The following is an 18,356-nucleotide window of genomic DNA, read 5'->3' on the forward strand; positions in this document are numbered from 1 at the left end:
AGCTGATTAAACAGCATTAACATTACACAGGTGCACCTGGTGCTGGGGACACTAAAAGGCCACTCTAAAATGTGCAGTTTTGTCACACAACACAATACCACAGATGTCTCAACTTTTGAGGGAGTGTGCAATTGGCATGCTGACTGCAGGAATGTCCACCAGAGCTGTTGCCAGACAATTGAATGTTAATTTCTCTACCGTAAACCACCTCCGTTGTTATAGAGAATTTGGCAGTACGTCCAACCGGCCTCACAACTGCAGACCATGTGTATGGCATCATACGAGCGAGTGGTTTGCTGATGTTAACGTTGTGAACAGAGTGACACATGGTGTTGGTGGGGTTATGGTATGGACAGGCATAAACTATAGACAATGAACACAATTGCATTTTATAAATAGCAATTTGAATGCACAGAGATACCGTGACTAGATCCTGAGGCCCATTATCGTGCCATTCATCAGCCGCCATCACTTTGTCATTATGGGGTATTGTGTGTAGATTGATGAGGGAAAAAACTATTTAATACATTTTTGAATAAGGCTGTAATACAACAAAAGGTGGAAAAAGTCAAAGGGTCTGAATACTTTTTCAGAATGCACCGTATGACACTTTCAAATGGGGGACTAGATACATAAAGTGCAGCATTCATTTCTAAACGGTAAAACATATGTATGAAAATACCCTTGAATAAAAGGTGACATTCTGTACTGTCACCTCATATAAAACATTTGATCTTAAATCCAAAATGCTGGAGTATAGAGCCAAATTAAAACTTTTAGCTTCACTGTCAAAATAAATATGTAGGAGAGAGTAAACCCAAAACAAAGTACTGGCTACCGAGGCTAGGAAATGTGAAAAAACTGCAGACAAACTAAACTTGAAGCAATTACCCTTTATTTTTTTATTACAAAGTTTAAAACATGTAAAAATAAGCAACGTAAATGAAAAACTAGATATCTCTGGTTAGAAACCTTAAAATGGAACCCCAAAGCAAAGACTGATCAATAATCCTGCTACCAAGTACTTCTGACCAGAAAATCGACAGAAACATATATTGACATCTACGCCTCATTTTGCGAGCTGTGCCTTCAAGGCGTCTATTAGCTCCTGTTTCTTGGTCCCTGTGACCTTCACCCCAAACTGCTTACAGGCGTCCTTTAGCACGGGCACCGTCAGCTTACCCAGGGTGCCTTTCTGTACGTGAGCCCTCAGCTCGTCCTCAGACATCTCCACCTTAGGCTTCTTCTCTGCTCCGCCTGCTTCCTCAGCTGAACACACACAGGGCCAGGATGTTACAATATTTGTTGCAGTATATCGACAGTGAGACAGATCCTGCTGCCAGCGACTATACTGTTCTTTCCCCAATTTGCCAGACGCAAGTGTAAATCTCTCCAATGGAACACATAGCAAGTGAACAATATCTCAGAAATGTAGATTATAGATTTCTCACCTGGTTTGCGTTTGGGTGCAGTCTTGCCCTCTGGGTTGTAGTCAGCAGGGTACACCAGATCTTTGAACTCCTGAGCCAGGGAACCAAGACACTTGTCCATCATCTTCACCGTGGGCACTGAAGGAGAGGGAGGTAGTGAGAGAGAGGATAAACAAAGAATGGACAAGAAAAAGTGAGTATGAACACTGCCAAAAGATTTTGTCTTCAGTATTTTTTGTGTATAGGTAGCACCAAAGGCGCATACAGTGCCTTCGGAAAGTATTCAGATCCCGTTCATTTTTCCACATTTTGTAAAGTTACAGAATTAACTCTAACATTTATTGAATTGTTTTTTCCCCTCAATGTACAAACAATACCCCATAATGACAAAGCAAAAACAGGTTTAGAAATGTTAGCTAAATTATTTAAAAAATATTACATTTACACAAGTATTCAGACCCTTTTACTCAGTACTTTGTTGGAGCACCTTTTGCAACGATTACAGCCTCGAGTCTTCTTGGGTATGACGCTACAAGCTTGGCACACCTGTATTTAGGGAGTTTCTCCTTTTCTTCTCTGCAGATCCTCTGAGGCTCTATTAGGTAGGATGGGGAGCGTCGCTGCATAGCTATTTTCCGGTGTCTCCAGAGATGTCCGATCCGGTTCAAGTCCGGGCTCTGGCTGGTCCACTCAAGGACATTCAGACACTTGTCACGTAGACAATCCTGCTTTGTCTTGGCCGTGTGCTTAGGGTCATTGTCCTGTTGGAAGGGGAACCTTTGCCCCAGTCTGAGGTCCTGAGCGCTCTGGAGCAGGTTTCATCAAGGATCTCTGTACTTTGCTTCGTTCATCTTTCCCTCGATCCTGACTATTTTCCCAGTCCCTTCCGCTGAAGAGTGACTTCCGTCTGGCCACTCTACCATAAATGTCTGATTGGTGGAGTGCTGCATGGTTGTCCTTTTGGAAGGTTCTCCCATCTCCACAGAGGAACTCTGGAGCTTTATCAGAGTGACCATCAGGTTCTTGGCCACCTCCCTGACCAAGGCCCTTCAACTGCTCAGTTTGGCCGGGCGGCCAGCTCTAGGGAGAGTCTTGATGGTTCCAAACTTCTTCCATTTAAGAATGATGGAGGCCACTGTGTTCTTGGGGACCTTCAATGCTGCAGAAATGTTTTGGTACCCTTCCCCAGATCTGTGCCTTGACACAATCCTGTCTCGGAGCTCTACGGACAATTCCTTCGATCTCATGGCTTGGTTTTTGCTCTGACATGCACTATCAACTGTGGGACCTTATAGACAGGTATGTGCCTTTCCAAACCATGTCCAATCAATTGAATTTACCATAGGTGGACTCCAATCAAGTTGTAGAAACATCTCAAGGATGATCATTGGAAACAGCATGCACCTGAGCTCAATTTCGAGTCTCATAGCAAAGGGTGTGAATACTTATGTAAATAAGGTATTTCTGTTTCATCACAGCGCTTGATGGTTTTTGCGACTGCACATTTTCTGGACTGACCTTCATGTCTTAAAGTAATGATGGACTGTCATTTCTCTTTGCTTGTTTGAGCTGTTCTTGCCATAACATAGACTTGGTCTTTTGCCAAATAAGGCTATCTTCTGTATACCACCCCTACCTTGTCACAACACAACTGATTGGCTCAAACGCATAAAGGAAAGAAATTCCACAAATTAACAAGGCACACCTGTTAATTGAAATGCATTCCAGGTGACTACTTCATGAAGCTGGTTAAGAGAATTCCAAGAGTGTGCAAAGTTGTCATCAAGGCAAAGGGTGGCTGCTTTGAAGAATCTCAAATATATTTTGATTTGTTTAACACTTTTTTGTGTACTCCATGATTCCATATATGTTACTTAATAGTTGATGTCTTCACAATTATTCTACAATGTAGAAAATAGTACAAATAAAGAAAAACCCTGGAATGAGTAGGTGTGTCCAAACTTTTGACTGGTACTGTATATATAGCGAGAGATGGGCCAATGCGGTTTCTTCTTTAACAATCCGAGAGTGCCACCATCTCCTCCATACCAGTTACTGTGTTGTTACGTTGTGCTGTTTATTTCTGAGTTTTCAAAACCTATGAAGATGTCCAGTGCAGATATGGAATTTGTTGACACCACAACTAAGGTGGCAAAGCTCCTCGTAATTTACCAAACTTACTGGAATCTTCAGTAATTATCAGAAAATCTATGGCAATCTATCGTAACTTTGGTAATTTATACTTAAATAACTGTTATAAAATGTATTCATATACACTGAGTGTACAAAACAATAACACCTTCCTAATATTTAGTTGCACCCCCCCTTTTGCACTCAGAACAGCTTCAATTCGTTAGAACATGGACTCTACAAGGTGTTGAAAGCGTTCCACAGGGATGCTGGCACATGTTGATTCCAATACTTCCCACAGTTGTGTCAAGTTGGCTGGACGTCCTTTGGATGGTGGACCATTCTTGATACACACGGGAAAGTATTGAGCCTGAAAAACCCAGCAGCGTTGCAGTTCTTGACACAAACCGGTGACCCTGGTACCTACTACCATACCCCATTCAAAGGCACTTAAACATCTTGTCTTGCCCATTCACACTCTGAATGGCACACATACCCAATCCATGTCTCAAGGCTTAAAAATCCTTCTTTAACCTGTTTCCTCCCCTTCATCTACACTGATTGAAGTGGATTTAACAAGTGACATTAATAAGGGACACTAGCTTTCACCTAGATTCACCAAGTCAGTCCATGTCATGGAAAGAGCAGGTGTTCATAATGTTTTTTTACACTCAGTGTATAGTGTTCATTTATTATATCAGAGTCCATATTGTCCATGAGTTTCTAGTACATAGACCATGTGGTTCAAGAGAAAATAGCCTAATTAATGAAAAAAGCATCTAATCAACAAAGGTTTTATTTAAAATTAACTCTGCAACTCTTCCAACTACACTGAACAAAAATATAAACACAACGTGTAAAAAAAGTGTTGGTCCCATGTTTCATGAGCTGAAATAAAAGATCCCATAGATTTTCCATATGCACAAAAAGTGTATTTTTCTCAAATTTGGTGTACAAATTAGTTTACATCCCTGTTAATGAGCATGTCTCCTTTGCCAAGATAATCCATCCACCTGACAGGTTTGGCATATCAAGAAGCTGATCAAACAGCGTGATCATTATACAGGTGCACCCTGTGCTGGGAACAATAAAAGGCCACTCTAAAATGTGCAGTTTTGTCACACAAGACAATTCCACAGATGTTGAGGGAGCATGCACTTGTCATCACTCATCAATCATTTCCACCAGAGCTGTTGCCAGAGAATTTAATGTTCATTTCTCTACCATAAGCCAACGTCGTTTTCGAGAATTTGGCAGTACGTCGAACTGGCCTCACATCCACAGACCACGTGTAACCACGCCAACCCAGGACCTCCACGTCCAGCTTCTTCACCTGCAGGATCGTCTCAGACCAGCCACCCGGACAGCTGATGAAACTGTGGGTTTGCACAAGCGAAGAATTTCTGCATAAACTGTCAGAAACCGTCTCAGGGACGCTCATGTGCATGCTCGTTGTCCTCACCAGGGTCTTGACCTGACTGCAGTTCGGTGTTGTAACTGACTTCAGTGGGAAAATGCTCACCTTCGATGGCCACTGGCACACTGGAGAAGTGTGCTCTTCACAGATTAATTCCGGTTTCAACTTCACCGGGCAGATAGCGAGTATGGTGTAGTGTGGGCGAGCGGTTTGCTGATGTCAACGTTGTGACCAGAGTGCCCCATGGTGGCGGTGGGGTTATGGTATGCAAAGGCATAAGCTACGGACAACGAATGCAATTGCATTTTATCGAAGGCAATTTGAACGCACAGAGACACCGTGACAAGATCCTGAGGCCCATTGTTGTGCCATTCCTCCGCCACCATCACCTCATGTTTCAGCATGATAATGCACGACCCCATGTCGCAAGGATCTCTATACAATTCCTGGAAGCTGAAAATGTCACAGTTCTTCCATGGCCTGCATACTCATCAGACATGTCAACCACTGAACATGTGTGGGATGCTCTGGATCGACGTCTACGACAGCGTGTTCCAGTTCCCACCAATATCTAGCAACTCCGCACAGCCATTGAAGAGGAGTGAGACAACATTCCACAGGCCACAATCAACAGCCTGATCAACTCTATGTGAAGGAGATGTGTCATGCTGCATGAGGCAAATGGTGGTCACACCAGATAATGACAGGTTTTCTGATCCACGCCCCTACCTTTTTTTAAGGTATCTGTGACCAACAGATGCATATCTGTATTCCCAGTCATGTGAAATCCATAGATTTGGGCTAATGAATGTATTTAAATTGACTGATTTCCTTATATGAACTGTAACGCAGTGAAATTGTTGCGTTTATATTTTTGTTCAGTGTATTTACTTTTTTCACAATTGTTCTATTTATTTAAAAATCCTCTTATTCACTCAATATATTGTACCTTTATTGTACCACATGTACCTGTAAATGTGATAAGGCAACACAGAAGGCCAGAGATTATTACAAAACCTGTGATACCTGTGATTACCGAACAAGGTCAATAGATGTCTTGTGATATATTTAAACGATTCTATTCAATCTACCACAATTCTGGTAGTTTACTAGTAAACTTAGAAAATTTCTAGTAATATACAGTTGAAGTCAGAAGTTTACATACACTCAATTAGTATTTGGTAGCATTGCCTTTAAATTGTTTAACTTGGGTCAAACTTTTCAGGTAGCCTTCCACAAGCTTCCCACAATAAGTTGGATGAATTTTGGCCCATTCCTCCTGACAGAGCTGGTGTAACTGAGTCAGGTTTGTAGGCCTCCTTGCACGCACACGCTTTTTCAGTTATGCCCACACATTTTCTATAGGATTGAGGTCAGGGCTTTGTGATGGCCACTCCAATACCTTGACTTTGTTGTCCTTTAGCCATTTTGCCACAACTTTGGAAGTATGCTTGGGGTCATTGTCCATTTGGAAGACACATTTGCGACCAAGCTTTAACTTCCTGACTGATGTCTTGAGATATTGCTTCAATATATCCACATAATTTTCTTACCTCATGATGCCATCTATTTTGTGAAGTGCACCAGTCCCTCCTGCAGCAATGCACCCCCACAACATGATGCTGCCACCCCGTGCTTCACGGTTGGGATGGTGTTCTTCGGCTTGCAAGCCTCCCCCTTTTTCCTCCAAACATAACGACAGTCATTATGGCCAAACAGTTCTATTTTTGTTTCATCAGACCAGAAGACATTTCTCCAAAAAGTACGATCTTTGTCCCCATGTGCAGTTGCAAACCGTAGTCTGGCTTTTTTATGGCGGGTTTGGAGCAGTGGCTTCTTCCTTGCTGAGCAGCCTTTCAGGTTATGTCGATATAGGACTCGTTTTACTGTGGATATAGATACTTTTGTACCCGTTTCCTCCAGCATCTTCACAAGGTCCTTTGCTGTGGTTCTGGGATTGATTTGCACTTTTCATCTCTAGGAGACAGAACAGGTCTCCTTCCTGAGTGGTATGACGATTGCGTGGTCCCATGGAGTTTATACTTGCGTACTATTGTTTGTATAAATGAACGTGGTACCTTTTTAAAATTGCGCCCAAGGATGAACCAGACTTGTGGAGGTCTACAATCTTTTCTGAGGTCTTGGCTGAATTCTTTTGATTTTCCCATGATGTCAAGCAAAGAGGCACTGAGTTTGAAGGTAGGCCTTGAAATACATCCACAGGTACACCTCCAATTGACTTAAATGATGTCAATTAGCCTATCAGAAGCTTCTAAAGCACAGTCAACTTAGTGTATGTAAACTTCTGACCCACTGGAATTGTGATAGTGAAATAATCTGTCTGTAAACCATTGTTGGAAAAGGTACTTGTGTCATGCACAAAGCAGATGTCCTAACCGACTTGCCAAACCTATAGTTTGTTAACAAGAAATTTGTGGAGTGGTTGAAAAACGAGTTTTAATGAATCCAACCTAAGTGTATGTAAACTTCCGACTTCAACTGTACGTACACTCCCTTTACAACCCTAACCGCAACACTGTACAGACTTGGATACACATAATCCCATATGAATAACAAAAACGTCTTAAGTTTGCTGCTGTTTTGCTTGTTTACAGCAGGTCATTTCATAGGGAATTGTAATAGGCGCTCTCGTAGTTACATCACCAACACTTCGAGAATAAAGGTACTAACATGGCAGCTGTTCTAAAACCTGGCCGAACACTCTATATATGGCTCTGGGTAGAAGTAGCAAGCATGTGGTGTGTGATTGTGTGTGTCTTACTGGTGTGGTCCTCTATGTGCTCCGGGACCATGAGATCTAGTGCCAAGGCTTCCAGGTTCCTGTAGTGCTGCTGTAGGACTGGGTTCTCAAAGGCACCACTCCTGCAGCACAGGAAGAGCAATACAGTGCATTCGGAAAGTATTCAGACCCCTTCCCTTTTTCCACATTTTGTTACATTACAGCCTTATCTAAAATGGATTAAAGAACCCCCCCCCCATCAATATACATAATGACAACGTAAAAACAGGTTTTTATAAATGTATGCAAGTTTATTTATTTTTTTGAAATACAGTATTGACATAAGTATTCAGACCCTTTGCTATGAGATTTGAAATTGAGTTCAGGTGCATCCTGTTCCCATTGATCATCCTTGAGATGTTTAAAAAAAATACTTATATTTTAGGGGTAGATCAGCTTTAATATTGCAGATAATATATACAGCACCAGTACAACGTTTGTACACACCTACTCATTCAAGGGTTTTTCTTTATTTTACAATTTTCTACATTGTAGAATAATAGTGAAGACAAAACTATGAAATAACACATATGGAATCATGTCGTAACCAAAAAAAGTGTTAAACAAATCAAAACATATTTTATTTGAGATTCTTCAAAGTAGCCACCCTTTACACATTCTTGGCATTCTCTCAACCAGCTTCACCTGTAATGCTTTTCCAACAGTCTTGAAGGAGTTCCCACATATGCTGGAGCACTTGTTGGCTGCTTTTTCCTTCACTCCGCGGTTCAACTCATCCCAAACCATCTCAAATTGGGTTGAGGTCGGATGATTGTGGAGGCCAGGTCATCTGATGCAGCACTCCACCACGCTCCTTCTTGGTCAAATAGCCCTTACATAGCTTGGAGGAGTGTTGGGTCATTGTCCTGTTAAAAAACAAATGATAGTCCCACTAAGTATAAACCAGATGGGAGGCGTATCGCTGCAGAATGCTGTGGTAGCCATGCTGGTTAAGCAAAGTACCCCCACACCATCAAACCTGCTCCTTCATGCTTCACGGTGGGAACCACACATGCGGAGATCATCCGTTCACCTACTCTGCTTCTCACAAAGACATGGTGGTTGGAACCAAAATTCTCAAATAGATTTCCACCGGTCTAAAGTCCATTGCTCGTTTTTCTTGGCCCAAGCAAGTATCTTCTTATTATTGGCGGTCCTCATGAGAGCCAGTTTCATGGTTTTTACGACTGCACTTGAAGAAACTTTCAAAGTCCTTGAAATTGTTAATGTCTTCAAGTAATGACGGACTGTCGTTTCTCTTTGCTTATTTGAGCTATTCTTGCCATAATATGGACTTGGTCTTTTACCAAATAGGGCTATCTTCTGTATACCACCCCTACCTTGTCACAACACAACTGGTTGGCTCAAACGCATTAATAAGGAAAGAAATTCCGTAAATTAACTTTTAACAAGGTACACCTGTTAATTGAAATGCATTCCAGGTGACTACCTCCATGAAGCTGGTTGAGAGAATGCCAAGAGTGTGCAAAGCTGTCATCAAGGCAAAAGGTGGCTATTTCGAAGAATCTCAAATATTAAATATATTTGTTTTAAAAAAAAATGGTTACTACATGATTCTATGTGTGTTATTTCATAGTTTTGATGTCTTCACAACTATTCTACAATGTAGAAAATAGTAAAAATAAAGTAAAATCCTAGAATGAGTAGGTGTGTCCAAACTTTTGACTGGTACTGTGTATCCCATATCTGCACAAAACAGAAAGCTCTCTCACAACCCCTGCTCACAAACACACATGGGCTCTGGGATTAGCAACCATTATCCTTTTTCACCCACTTAACTCCACACACACCCCACCTTCCATCACAATACATCCTCACATACTGTGTCTTCTATGTCCTCTGTTTGCTGTGTTTTATCTCTAAGATGTTGATTGAGTACTTTTGTGTTCCAGTTCCTTATATTTGAAGATGTATTATTTCGCTAATTATCCTTTCTTTTAATGCTGACTTATCAATTCATGAAATACTACAAACGCAAGGTCTAATAGTAATTATTTTCCAACATTTAGAATGGTGTAGTAGTAGTTTATTTCTTTAACAATTGTTGCATTTTATTGCTTTTCTATATATTTTTTATTACAATCCCTACCATGGCTAGTATTGGGTGTTGCATTATTCGACTCCTCTATGGGAACTTTGTAATATTTAGAATAGGCTTTGTGTCTCGGAACATTTGGTTATCAATATGCAGTTTATCGGCTACGAGAGCTACACGTTTCCTTTTCAATCTATTCTCCTCGAAGATTGGGTACAGAACTTTGGGCCGTTCTGATTTTTCCTTCGGGAACTGATTCATGCCTATTTTCGTGACAGCAAGTCTTTTATCCAGGCTTTTAACCTTTATTTTATCTTTAAAGAAACCAAATTTAGGCCTCCCGGGTGGCGCAGTGGTCTAAGGCACTGCATCGCAGTGCTAGCTGTGCCATCGGAGATTCTGGGTTTGAGTCCAGGCTCTGTCGCAGCTGGCCGCGACCGGGAGGCCCATGGGGCGCGCACAATTGGCCCAGCGTCGTCCGGGTTAGGGAGGGTTTGGCCGGCAGGGATATCCTTGTTTCATCGTGCACTAGCGACTCCTGCGGCGGGCCGGCCGCAGTGCACGCTGACCAGGTCGCCAGGTGTACGGTGTTTCCTCCGACACATTGGTGCGGCTGGCTTCCGGGTTGGATGGGCATTGTGTCAAGAAGCAGTGCGGCTTGGTTGGGTTGTGTTTCGGAGGACGCATGGCTCTCGACCTTCGCTTCTCTCGAGTCCGTACGGGAGTTGCAGCGATGAGACAAGACTGTAACTACTACCAATTGGATACCACAAAATTGGGGAGAAAAAGGGGTAAAAAATAAATGAAAAGATAAATAAAAATTTGGCAAAGATTGGGCACTCATATCTCTGTGCGAAACGGTGTACACATTCAAGTTGGATTTTGTCGACAGCTTCGTGTGGGATCTGAAGCGCTGTAAGGAGGAACTCCCTCACCACACCCTCAGGAACTTCTTTCTCTTGGATACCAGTAAGTACCAGATTCTCTCTCATGGATCTAGTCTCTATGTCAAGTAAGGCTTCTCTCAGAAAGATGTCCCTTTTAGCTTGTTTGTATCTTTCTCCATTGTCACAGTTTTTGTCACTCATCTCGAGGATCGCCTTCAACTCCTATCTTTACTGACTAATTCAAGTATGCCCAGTTTGTCTTTTATCGATTTTAACAGATCGGTTTCCACCCTTACCATTCCCGGTGGTGAAAACCTTAAGTCGTCGAGTCGCCGCATTTTCTTTTAGAGATTGGTTCTCCTTGTTTACTCTCCGTCATGTTTGGATGTTGCTTGTCTTCGTAATATTTTTCGATACATTTTTCTAGCCTTATGATGTGTTTTGTGTTATCCAGATTGAAGGTTATTACCCACCAGTATGTGAAGTGCTAATATTTGGTTTAACTTTCAGATATTGAATATTACGTTTTTATCTTGAGGTGATCTGCACTGCTGTGCTCAGTTCGCCATCTTGAATGTTTTTGATCATCCTTGAGATGTTTCTACAACTTGATTGGAGTCCACCTGTGCTGCTAAATTAATTTGATTGGACAGGCACATACCTGTCTATACAAGGTTCCACAGTTGACAGTGCATGTCAGAGCAAAAACCAAACCATGAGGTCGAAGTTATTGTCCGTAGAGCTCTAAGACAGGATTGTGTCGAGGCACAGATCTGGGGAAGGGTACCAAAAAACGTCTGCAGCATTGAAGGTTCCCAAGAACACAGTGACCTCCATCATTCTTAGATGGAAGAAGTTTGGAACCACCAAGACTCTTCCTAGAGATGGCCGCCCTGCCAAACTGAGCAATCAGGGGAGAAGAGGTGGTCAGGGAGGTGACCAAGAACCTGATGGTCACTCTGACAGAGCTCCAGAGTTCCTCTGTGGAGATGGGAGAATCTTCCAGAAGGTCAACCACCTCTGCAGCACTCCACCAATCAGGCCTTTATGGTAGAGTGGCCAGACGGAAGCCACTCCTCAGTAAAAGGCACATGACAGCCCGCTTGGAGTTTTGCCAAAAGGCACCTAAAGGATTCTCAGACCATGAGAAACAAGATTCTCTGGTCTGATGAAACCAAGATTGAACTCTTTGGCCTGAATGCTAAGCGTCACATCTGGAGGACACCTGGCACCATACCTACGGTGAAGATTGGTGGTGGCAGCATCATGCTGTGGGGATGTTCTTCAGCGGCAGGGACAGGGAGACTAGTCAGGATCACGGGAAAGATAAACGGAGCTAAGTAGAGAGAGATCCTTAATGAAGTCCTGAGCGCTCTGGAGCAGGTTCTCGGAAGGTGAACCTTCGCCACAGTCTAACAGAACAACAGCCAAGACAATGCAGGAGTGGCTTCGGGACAAGTCTCTGAATGTCCTTGAGTGGCCCAGCCAGAGCCCGGACTTGAACGTGATCGAACATATCTGGAGAGACCTGAAAATAGATGTGCAGCGACACTCAACATCCAACCTGACAGAGCTTGAGAGGATCTGCAGAGAAGAATGGGAGAAACTCCCCAAATACAGTTGTGCCAAGATTGTAGCGTCATACCCAAGAAGACTCGAGGCTGTAATCACTGCCAAAGGTGCTAAAACAAAGTACTGAGTAGAGGGTCAGAATACTTTTTAATAACCATACATTTGCAAACATTTCAAAAAACCTGTTTTCCCAGTATTGTGTGTAGATTGATGAGAATAAAATTTATTAAATAGTTTAAGGCTGTAAGGTAACAAAATGTGGGAAAAGTCAAGGGGTCTGAATACTTTCTGAATGCACTGTACACAGACAACACAGGAGTAAGTGGGAATTTCAACTCATTCATGTCATAAGACATGAATGACACTTGTGTTTTATGCTTTTACTTTTTTCAAAATGCAAATCCTGGTATGGAAACAATCTGTGCAGACAGCTGTGATGTTTTTATTATTCACTGTAATGAAAGGGCCGTACCTGTATTTGAAGCGTAACTTGTGTACTATCTCCTTCATCTTTTCCACCTGGGCGTCAGAGGCGGTGGGGAGCTGAGGAGCGTTCAGGTTACGGATGTCATCCGCGTAGGGCAGGAAGATGCCATGGAAGCCTGAGAATACACATCACTATAATAAGTCTGAAAGTTTAAAATTATATTAATTGTGCGAAATCCTTTGGGGTGGGGCAAAAGACCCCGGCTGCAGTGGGACCCAATGACTGTACCTGGAGCCTCAATCTGGACCTGGCCCTCATCCAGCTCCTCTCTCTGGGGCACCAGGGCTAAGAAGCGTGGGGGAGAGTTACGGATCCGTGTGTATTTACACAGAGCAAACACGTTCCTCTCACTACACCTGCACAGCAACGCTGTAAACACACAGGCACTCCCTGGGATGGAAAAACATGACAGAGTGAGAAAGGGGTTAAAGTTGGAACTCAAAAGATAATGGAACTCAGAGGGCAAACATGGGTGACGATCCCCAGATAACATTTTGACGGGCAGTTATGTATTAAATTGTCACCGTCTCTCTTCCCATCACAGTGACAGGTTCCGTGTTTAGGGACGGACGCACACAAACACACCTGTGACCGCCTCCTCCTCTGGGTAGATGAAGAGAGCAGATCTGAGGTGGTGGTGCAGTTTGAGACGCTCCATGGGTTTGAACCCAATCAGCTCCAGACCCGGGTCAGAAAACTTCTTTATCACATCCACCTCATCTTTCTCCATCACTATCTGCCTGCCTGCATACACCTACACAGACAAACACTAGACTGAAATGACCCTAACAGCATGAGAAGTATGAATTTATACTTTCTTTGAAACACTTTCGATAATTGCTATACTTTGCGATTCCAAAAAGTTACCTGAGCCCTCTTGGTGTCACTGGGGAGCAGCAGGCTGCCTGTCTGTGTGTGGTAGAGGCGTGTCTTGGTGTGGACGGGCTCGTTGTTGTCTCTGTAGAGCTTGTCGGCATTAGGCTTCTTGGTCTGTCGGACCGTGATGTACACACCCACCGCCACGTTCATCCCTTCCCCCAGACACAGATTCAACCTGAGACTCAGAGGAGGAGAGAGGACTCATCAGCAACCAGGGCCCTGTTCAGTAGGCATGTGACAAATGTAAAAATTTTCTTACCATTTAAAATGTTTTTTTTAAATTTTTTATAACAAAAAATAATAAAATGACATGTGAATTCACAATGCAGATATGGTCCTGCGTGTGACCGCTAGGGGGCGATGCAGTTCAATCTACAGCAGTCCTGGCTACCAGATGGCGCTCGCTTTACTGCTGTCCTCCAATCACTCAGCAACTATGGTAGTTAATTACGTTTTTAGGTTCTCTGCCGTGTGCCTCTCCTCCATGTTCTCCGAGGTCAGTACATGGGACTTCATGTGCCACTTCTCATCAATGTGATGGCTCGTTGAAATTATGTATGACAGCGTGTTCATAGAAGTCCAACAATCTGTTAACGCCACGTATGGTGTTTGAGAACTCGAGCTCTGTACTTGCAGAGGAATCATTGTACAATTTCTCCATCCGGGCCATCAATGGTTTTTCGACATGACATCTTGTAGACTGGTCCTAGAAATACCATCAGGGCACTGAAGCCGACATCCTCTACCATTGACAATGGCTGCATATCAACTGCAATCATTTCTGTAATCAGCGCTGTGAGTTTCTCACGCCGTCCCTTATCGCACTTCTTTCACGTGAAGAGCCTATCTAATGTCTGTTGTTGGATGTCTGCGCTGCTGCCAACAATGGTTAGGGAGGAACCGTGAGGCCCATTCAGATGGCTAAGCATTGAACCTGTACTGCTACTGTAGCGCAATTCCACCTCACACAGTTCGCATTTCACCACCTTCTCATTTAACTTTTCAAAGTATTGCCATACAGGACTTCGCTGCTGTCGCTTCCGTCTCACTCTGACATTTTTCCAACTTAGCGACAATGACGTGCGGAGCGCTTTATATCCATGGAAAATCATTTGAAAGACACTTCTCCCCCCTAGAAATGTTAAAGCATTTTTGTATTAGGTATTTGTTTCATTTTTATTTTTCCCTTTATGATCGGGAGCTGTTAGTGGTAGTTTTGTGACAACTGCACTGCAAATGTAATTTTGTGAGATTTTTTCCCTACAGTGTTTTTCAGTTAGAGATTTTTATTTTAACGATCCCAATTTCAGTTAAACGTTCACACCCTTAGTAGAGAGAAATGTTAAACGTTTGAAAAATTTAAACATGTCCTATAAGATCAGTGCCCCGCCTATACAATGGTGGGGGAAACAGTGCTAGCCTGTGCTTGTCACCTTGCCGTGGATCTCTTCTTCATCTCCTTGGCTCGAACCCTCTTCCGGAGGTCCTCCAGTTTCCCACAAGGCTCCATCTGCAGGCCCAGCTCAGCCTCATCCTCGGGGGGGCTCACCACATCGCAGAAGAAAAGCGAGACGTCAAACCCACCTGGCTTCATCAGATGCATCAGGTCTATCACCACACCTGTGAGTGAGTGAGAGAGTGAGAAAATGTATCATACACTTCTACTGATAAACTATACATTTGCAGGACCAAGATGTATTTCAGGCCACTTTTCAAAACCCTCCACCTACAACCCAGTTACATCAAGGATGCCAAATGCCATAGAGGTACAACTATGAGTGTTCTATCTTTGAGAACTGCCCGTCCCCTTTCTCCAGACCCACCAGTCTCTTTAAGGTCACCGGCCTTGGTGCGGGCTAGGCGGTCACGCTCGCTGTCGCCCCTGTGTGGCGTGTCTCGGCAGGTAAAGATCATGAGGCGCTTGTGGGAGAGCCGCAACTTGACGTCGCTGTAGAGGTTGGAGCAGCACCACAGGGCCTCACCCAGGTTGGTCTTCCCACTGCCCATGGTCTCATCTGCCACCTGGGCACCGTTCTCCCCACGCAGCCCGTCCACATCCTTCACCCGACGGGCACCTGAGGGAGGGAGGGAGATGGATGAAAGAATACGGAACAGGACAGAAGACAAGAGGGATGAGAGTGATGGGTGGAGGAGATAAGAGGTGGATAGACAGAGAGATAGGTAAGGAAGAAGAGTAAAGACAAGCATATTGGAAATGGAGATACACAGAGAGCATAATAACAAAAGTTAATTTGGCTTCCAGAAGACTCCAAAACCCTTTCAGAACATACACAGAAACTGCCAGCCAGGGAGACATACCAGGTGAGTCCAGGTCATGGTAAACATAGACATGCTTGAAAGTGTTCCTGGGGTTCTTGCTCTGTTCCGTCCCATAGAACACTAGAGCCACCAGGTCCTTGTCACTGCTGATGATCTTACTGGTATACACGCTGTGGACACACTGGGGAGGGAGAGTAACAAGATACAATACATTACAACACTGTCAGAGGGCTAAGCAGGACAACAGAGAGATAAAGAAAGGGTGAGTGGGAAAGAGCCATTGGTCATGTCACTTTTCATGATTCTGAGAGTTCAGTAATATTGATCCTGTCTGAGATAGTGAGAGAAAGAGAGTGGCGGGGAAGGTGGTGAAGAAAAGACAGGAAACTGTAAGGGAAAGCAGAGAGTTCGAGACAGCTCAAGAGAAACAGATCTACCTGCATGGTCAAGTCAAATGGTGAGGGCTCTCCATCCTCCCCACTGATGAACATCTCCTTGGAAGCATCCACCAGAAACACCAGGCTGTCACGCCCTGTGCTCTTATAGTCCACTGGGGAGAGGGATTGCAATTACATCACAACATATACTAAACTCCATACAATTCAGTATTAATCCATTCAATCGCCATCAATGTTTGTCCTACCTTCAAACTCATCCCCTTCTTCCCCGTCCACATCTTCATCCTCATTCTGGTAGTAGGCGTTCCACTCTGCCATGGTCCCCAACTAGGCTACACATGTACTGGAAGGCTCTGGTGGAGCCCTGAAAATGACATGACACGACACACAGGGAGAGGTCATTAAAAGTTTGTGAATTTTTTTCCCCAAAATTGTGGTTGTTATAAAACTCTGATTAGTTAGCTAATAGCATATATATTGTTTGAAGACGGATTTGTTTTGGAAGGAAGGGCATGATGACTTCGGCCAATCAATGCTCAACTTCTTCCTGGCGGGTAAGTGTATTTTGGCTAGCTAGTTTAGCCGACATTTATCGCCATAAAATAACAATACATTTTCCTTTAACATTTGCAGCAAAAATAAAGCATACCTTGCGACCGAGTGTGTGGTGTTACGAATGTGTTTCGGAGTAGAATAGCTAACGGCACGCTTTGTCTTGATGCAGGTGTTGATATCATACCATATCTGCGTGCTCTGTTGTCACTTGAACATGCAGTACTTTTTCTATGTTGAAAAATATGTTGGTGTGTTCATGTAAAGCTAAAATTGCATAGCGCCACCTACTGTGTGATTGAAGTGGAGACGCATTGATTGCGCATTTATGAAACATACTGTATTGTCTAAATAAGTGTCATATCAATTGTAAAGCTCACTTGAATAAACACAAGATTTCTCAATTTTATGGATTTTTGCTTGTGTGACTCATTTAATAATATTTTATCAGCTGATAATGTACAGTAGGTCCCAGTCCCACTATATCCATTAATTGTCTGGTTTCTAAACTGTATGTATAAATTTGTATAGGCCATAGAAATATAATGAACTGAACAGGGCTTGGAACCTCTAACCCTGGCAATTTGACTGGTAAACTCATGTGTACACTCGCAATGGCTCCTGGTACTGTGATACAATAATTTCCATGGTAATGTAGAATGTTCATTCATATGATGCTAACTGATGTGACTCATGCAATGGAATGTACTTTGTGTAATGTCAGTTGTCAGAATTTTGGATTTTCCTAAATCATTACAATAAGATTTCTTCAGTGATTACAATTGCACTAGAATTGTTTTTTTGTTTGTTTCAGTATTTTCTCGTTAATACCTGCGTTCTGTTTTGTATGATGTAAGAATGTAAATTGTTGATCTGTATTTTGAATTTTAAAAATATTTTAAATAAAAAAATGGCAGTTGATTCAACAAATCACAGCACAGATGGGTACACGTCTTGCATTTACTTCCTGCTTTGCTGTTTATGGGTACGCTCGTAATCGCCGCTTGTCCACCCGTTATGCCATCATTGACTTGAGTGGGGACCACCGTTTTATTCAGTATATATATACTTTTTTTTATTATTTTTATTATTAACAACAAATCAATACAGAAAGTACATAAGGGAACACAAGTATACAGTGGGGCAAAAAAGTATTTAGTCAGCCACCAATTGTGCAAGTTCTCCCACTTAAAAAGATGAGAGAGGCCTGTAATTTTCATCATAGGTACACTTCAACTATGACAGACAAAATGAGAAAAAAAAATCCAGAAAATCACATTGTAGGATTTTTAATGAATTTATTTGCAAATTATGGTGGAAAATAGGTATTTGGTCAATAACAAAAGTTTATCTCAATACTTTGTTATATACCCTTTGTTGGCAATGACAGAGGTCAAACGTTTTCTGTAAGTCTTCACAAGGTTTTCGCACACTGTTGCTGGTATTTTGGCCCATTCCTCCATGCAGA

General features: G+C 42.8%; 1 protein-coding gene across 1 annotated transcript; it reads right to left on the reverse strand.

The window, feature by feature from the left end:
- Nucleotides 1-878: 878 nt before the first annotated feature.
- On the reverse strand, nt 879-17,105 carry LOC120029852 (X-ray repair cross-complementing protein 5-like). The gene is made up of 13 exons (XM_038975159.1): nt 16,986-17,105; nt 16,582-16,700; nt 16,376-16,488; nt 15,978-16,119; nt 15,482-15,733; nt 15,092-15,278; nt 13,647-13,833; nt 13,365-13,533; nt 13,008-13,169; nt 12,765-12,894; nt 7,760-7,860; nt 1,452-1,568; nt 879-1,269 (listed from the first exon to the last, which is right to left on the reverse strand). Exons 2-13 carry the CDS (start codon nt 16,652-16,654, stop codon nt 1,070-1,072), a joined length of 1,833 nt encoding a protein of 610 aa, XP_038831087.1. The 5' UTR covers nt 16,655-16,700; nt 16,986-17,105; the 3' UTR covers nt 879-1,069.
- Between the last annotated feature and the right edge of the window lie 1,251 nt (nt 17,106-18,356).

Source organism: Salvelinus namaycush, chromosome 35, assembly GCF_016432855.1.
Source record: "Salvelinus namaycush isolate Seneca chromosome 35, SaNama_1.0, whole genome shotgun sequence".
NCBI classification, from domain to species: Eukaryota; Metazoa; Chordata; class Actinopteri; order Salmoniformes; family Salmonidae; genus Salvelinus; species Salvelinus namaycush.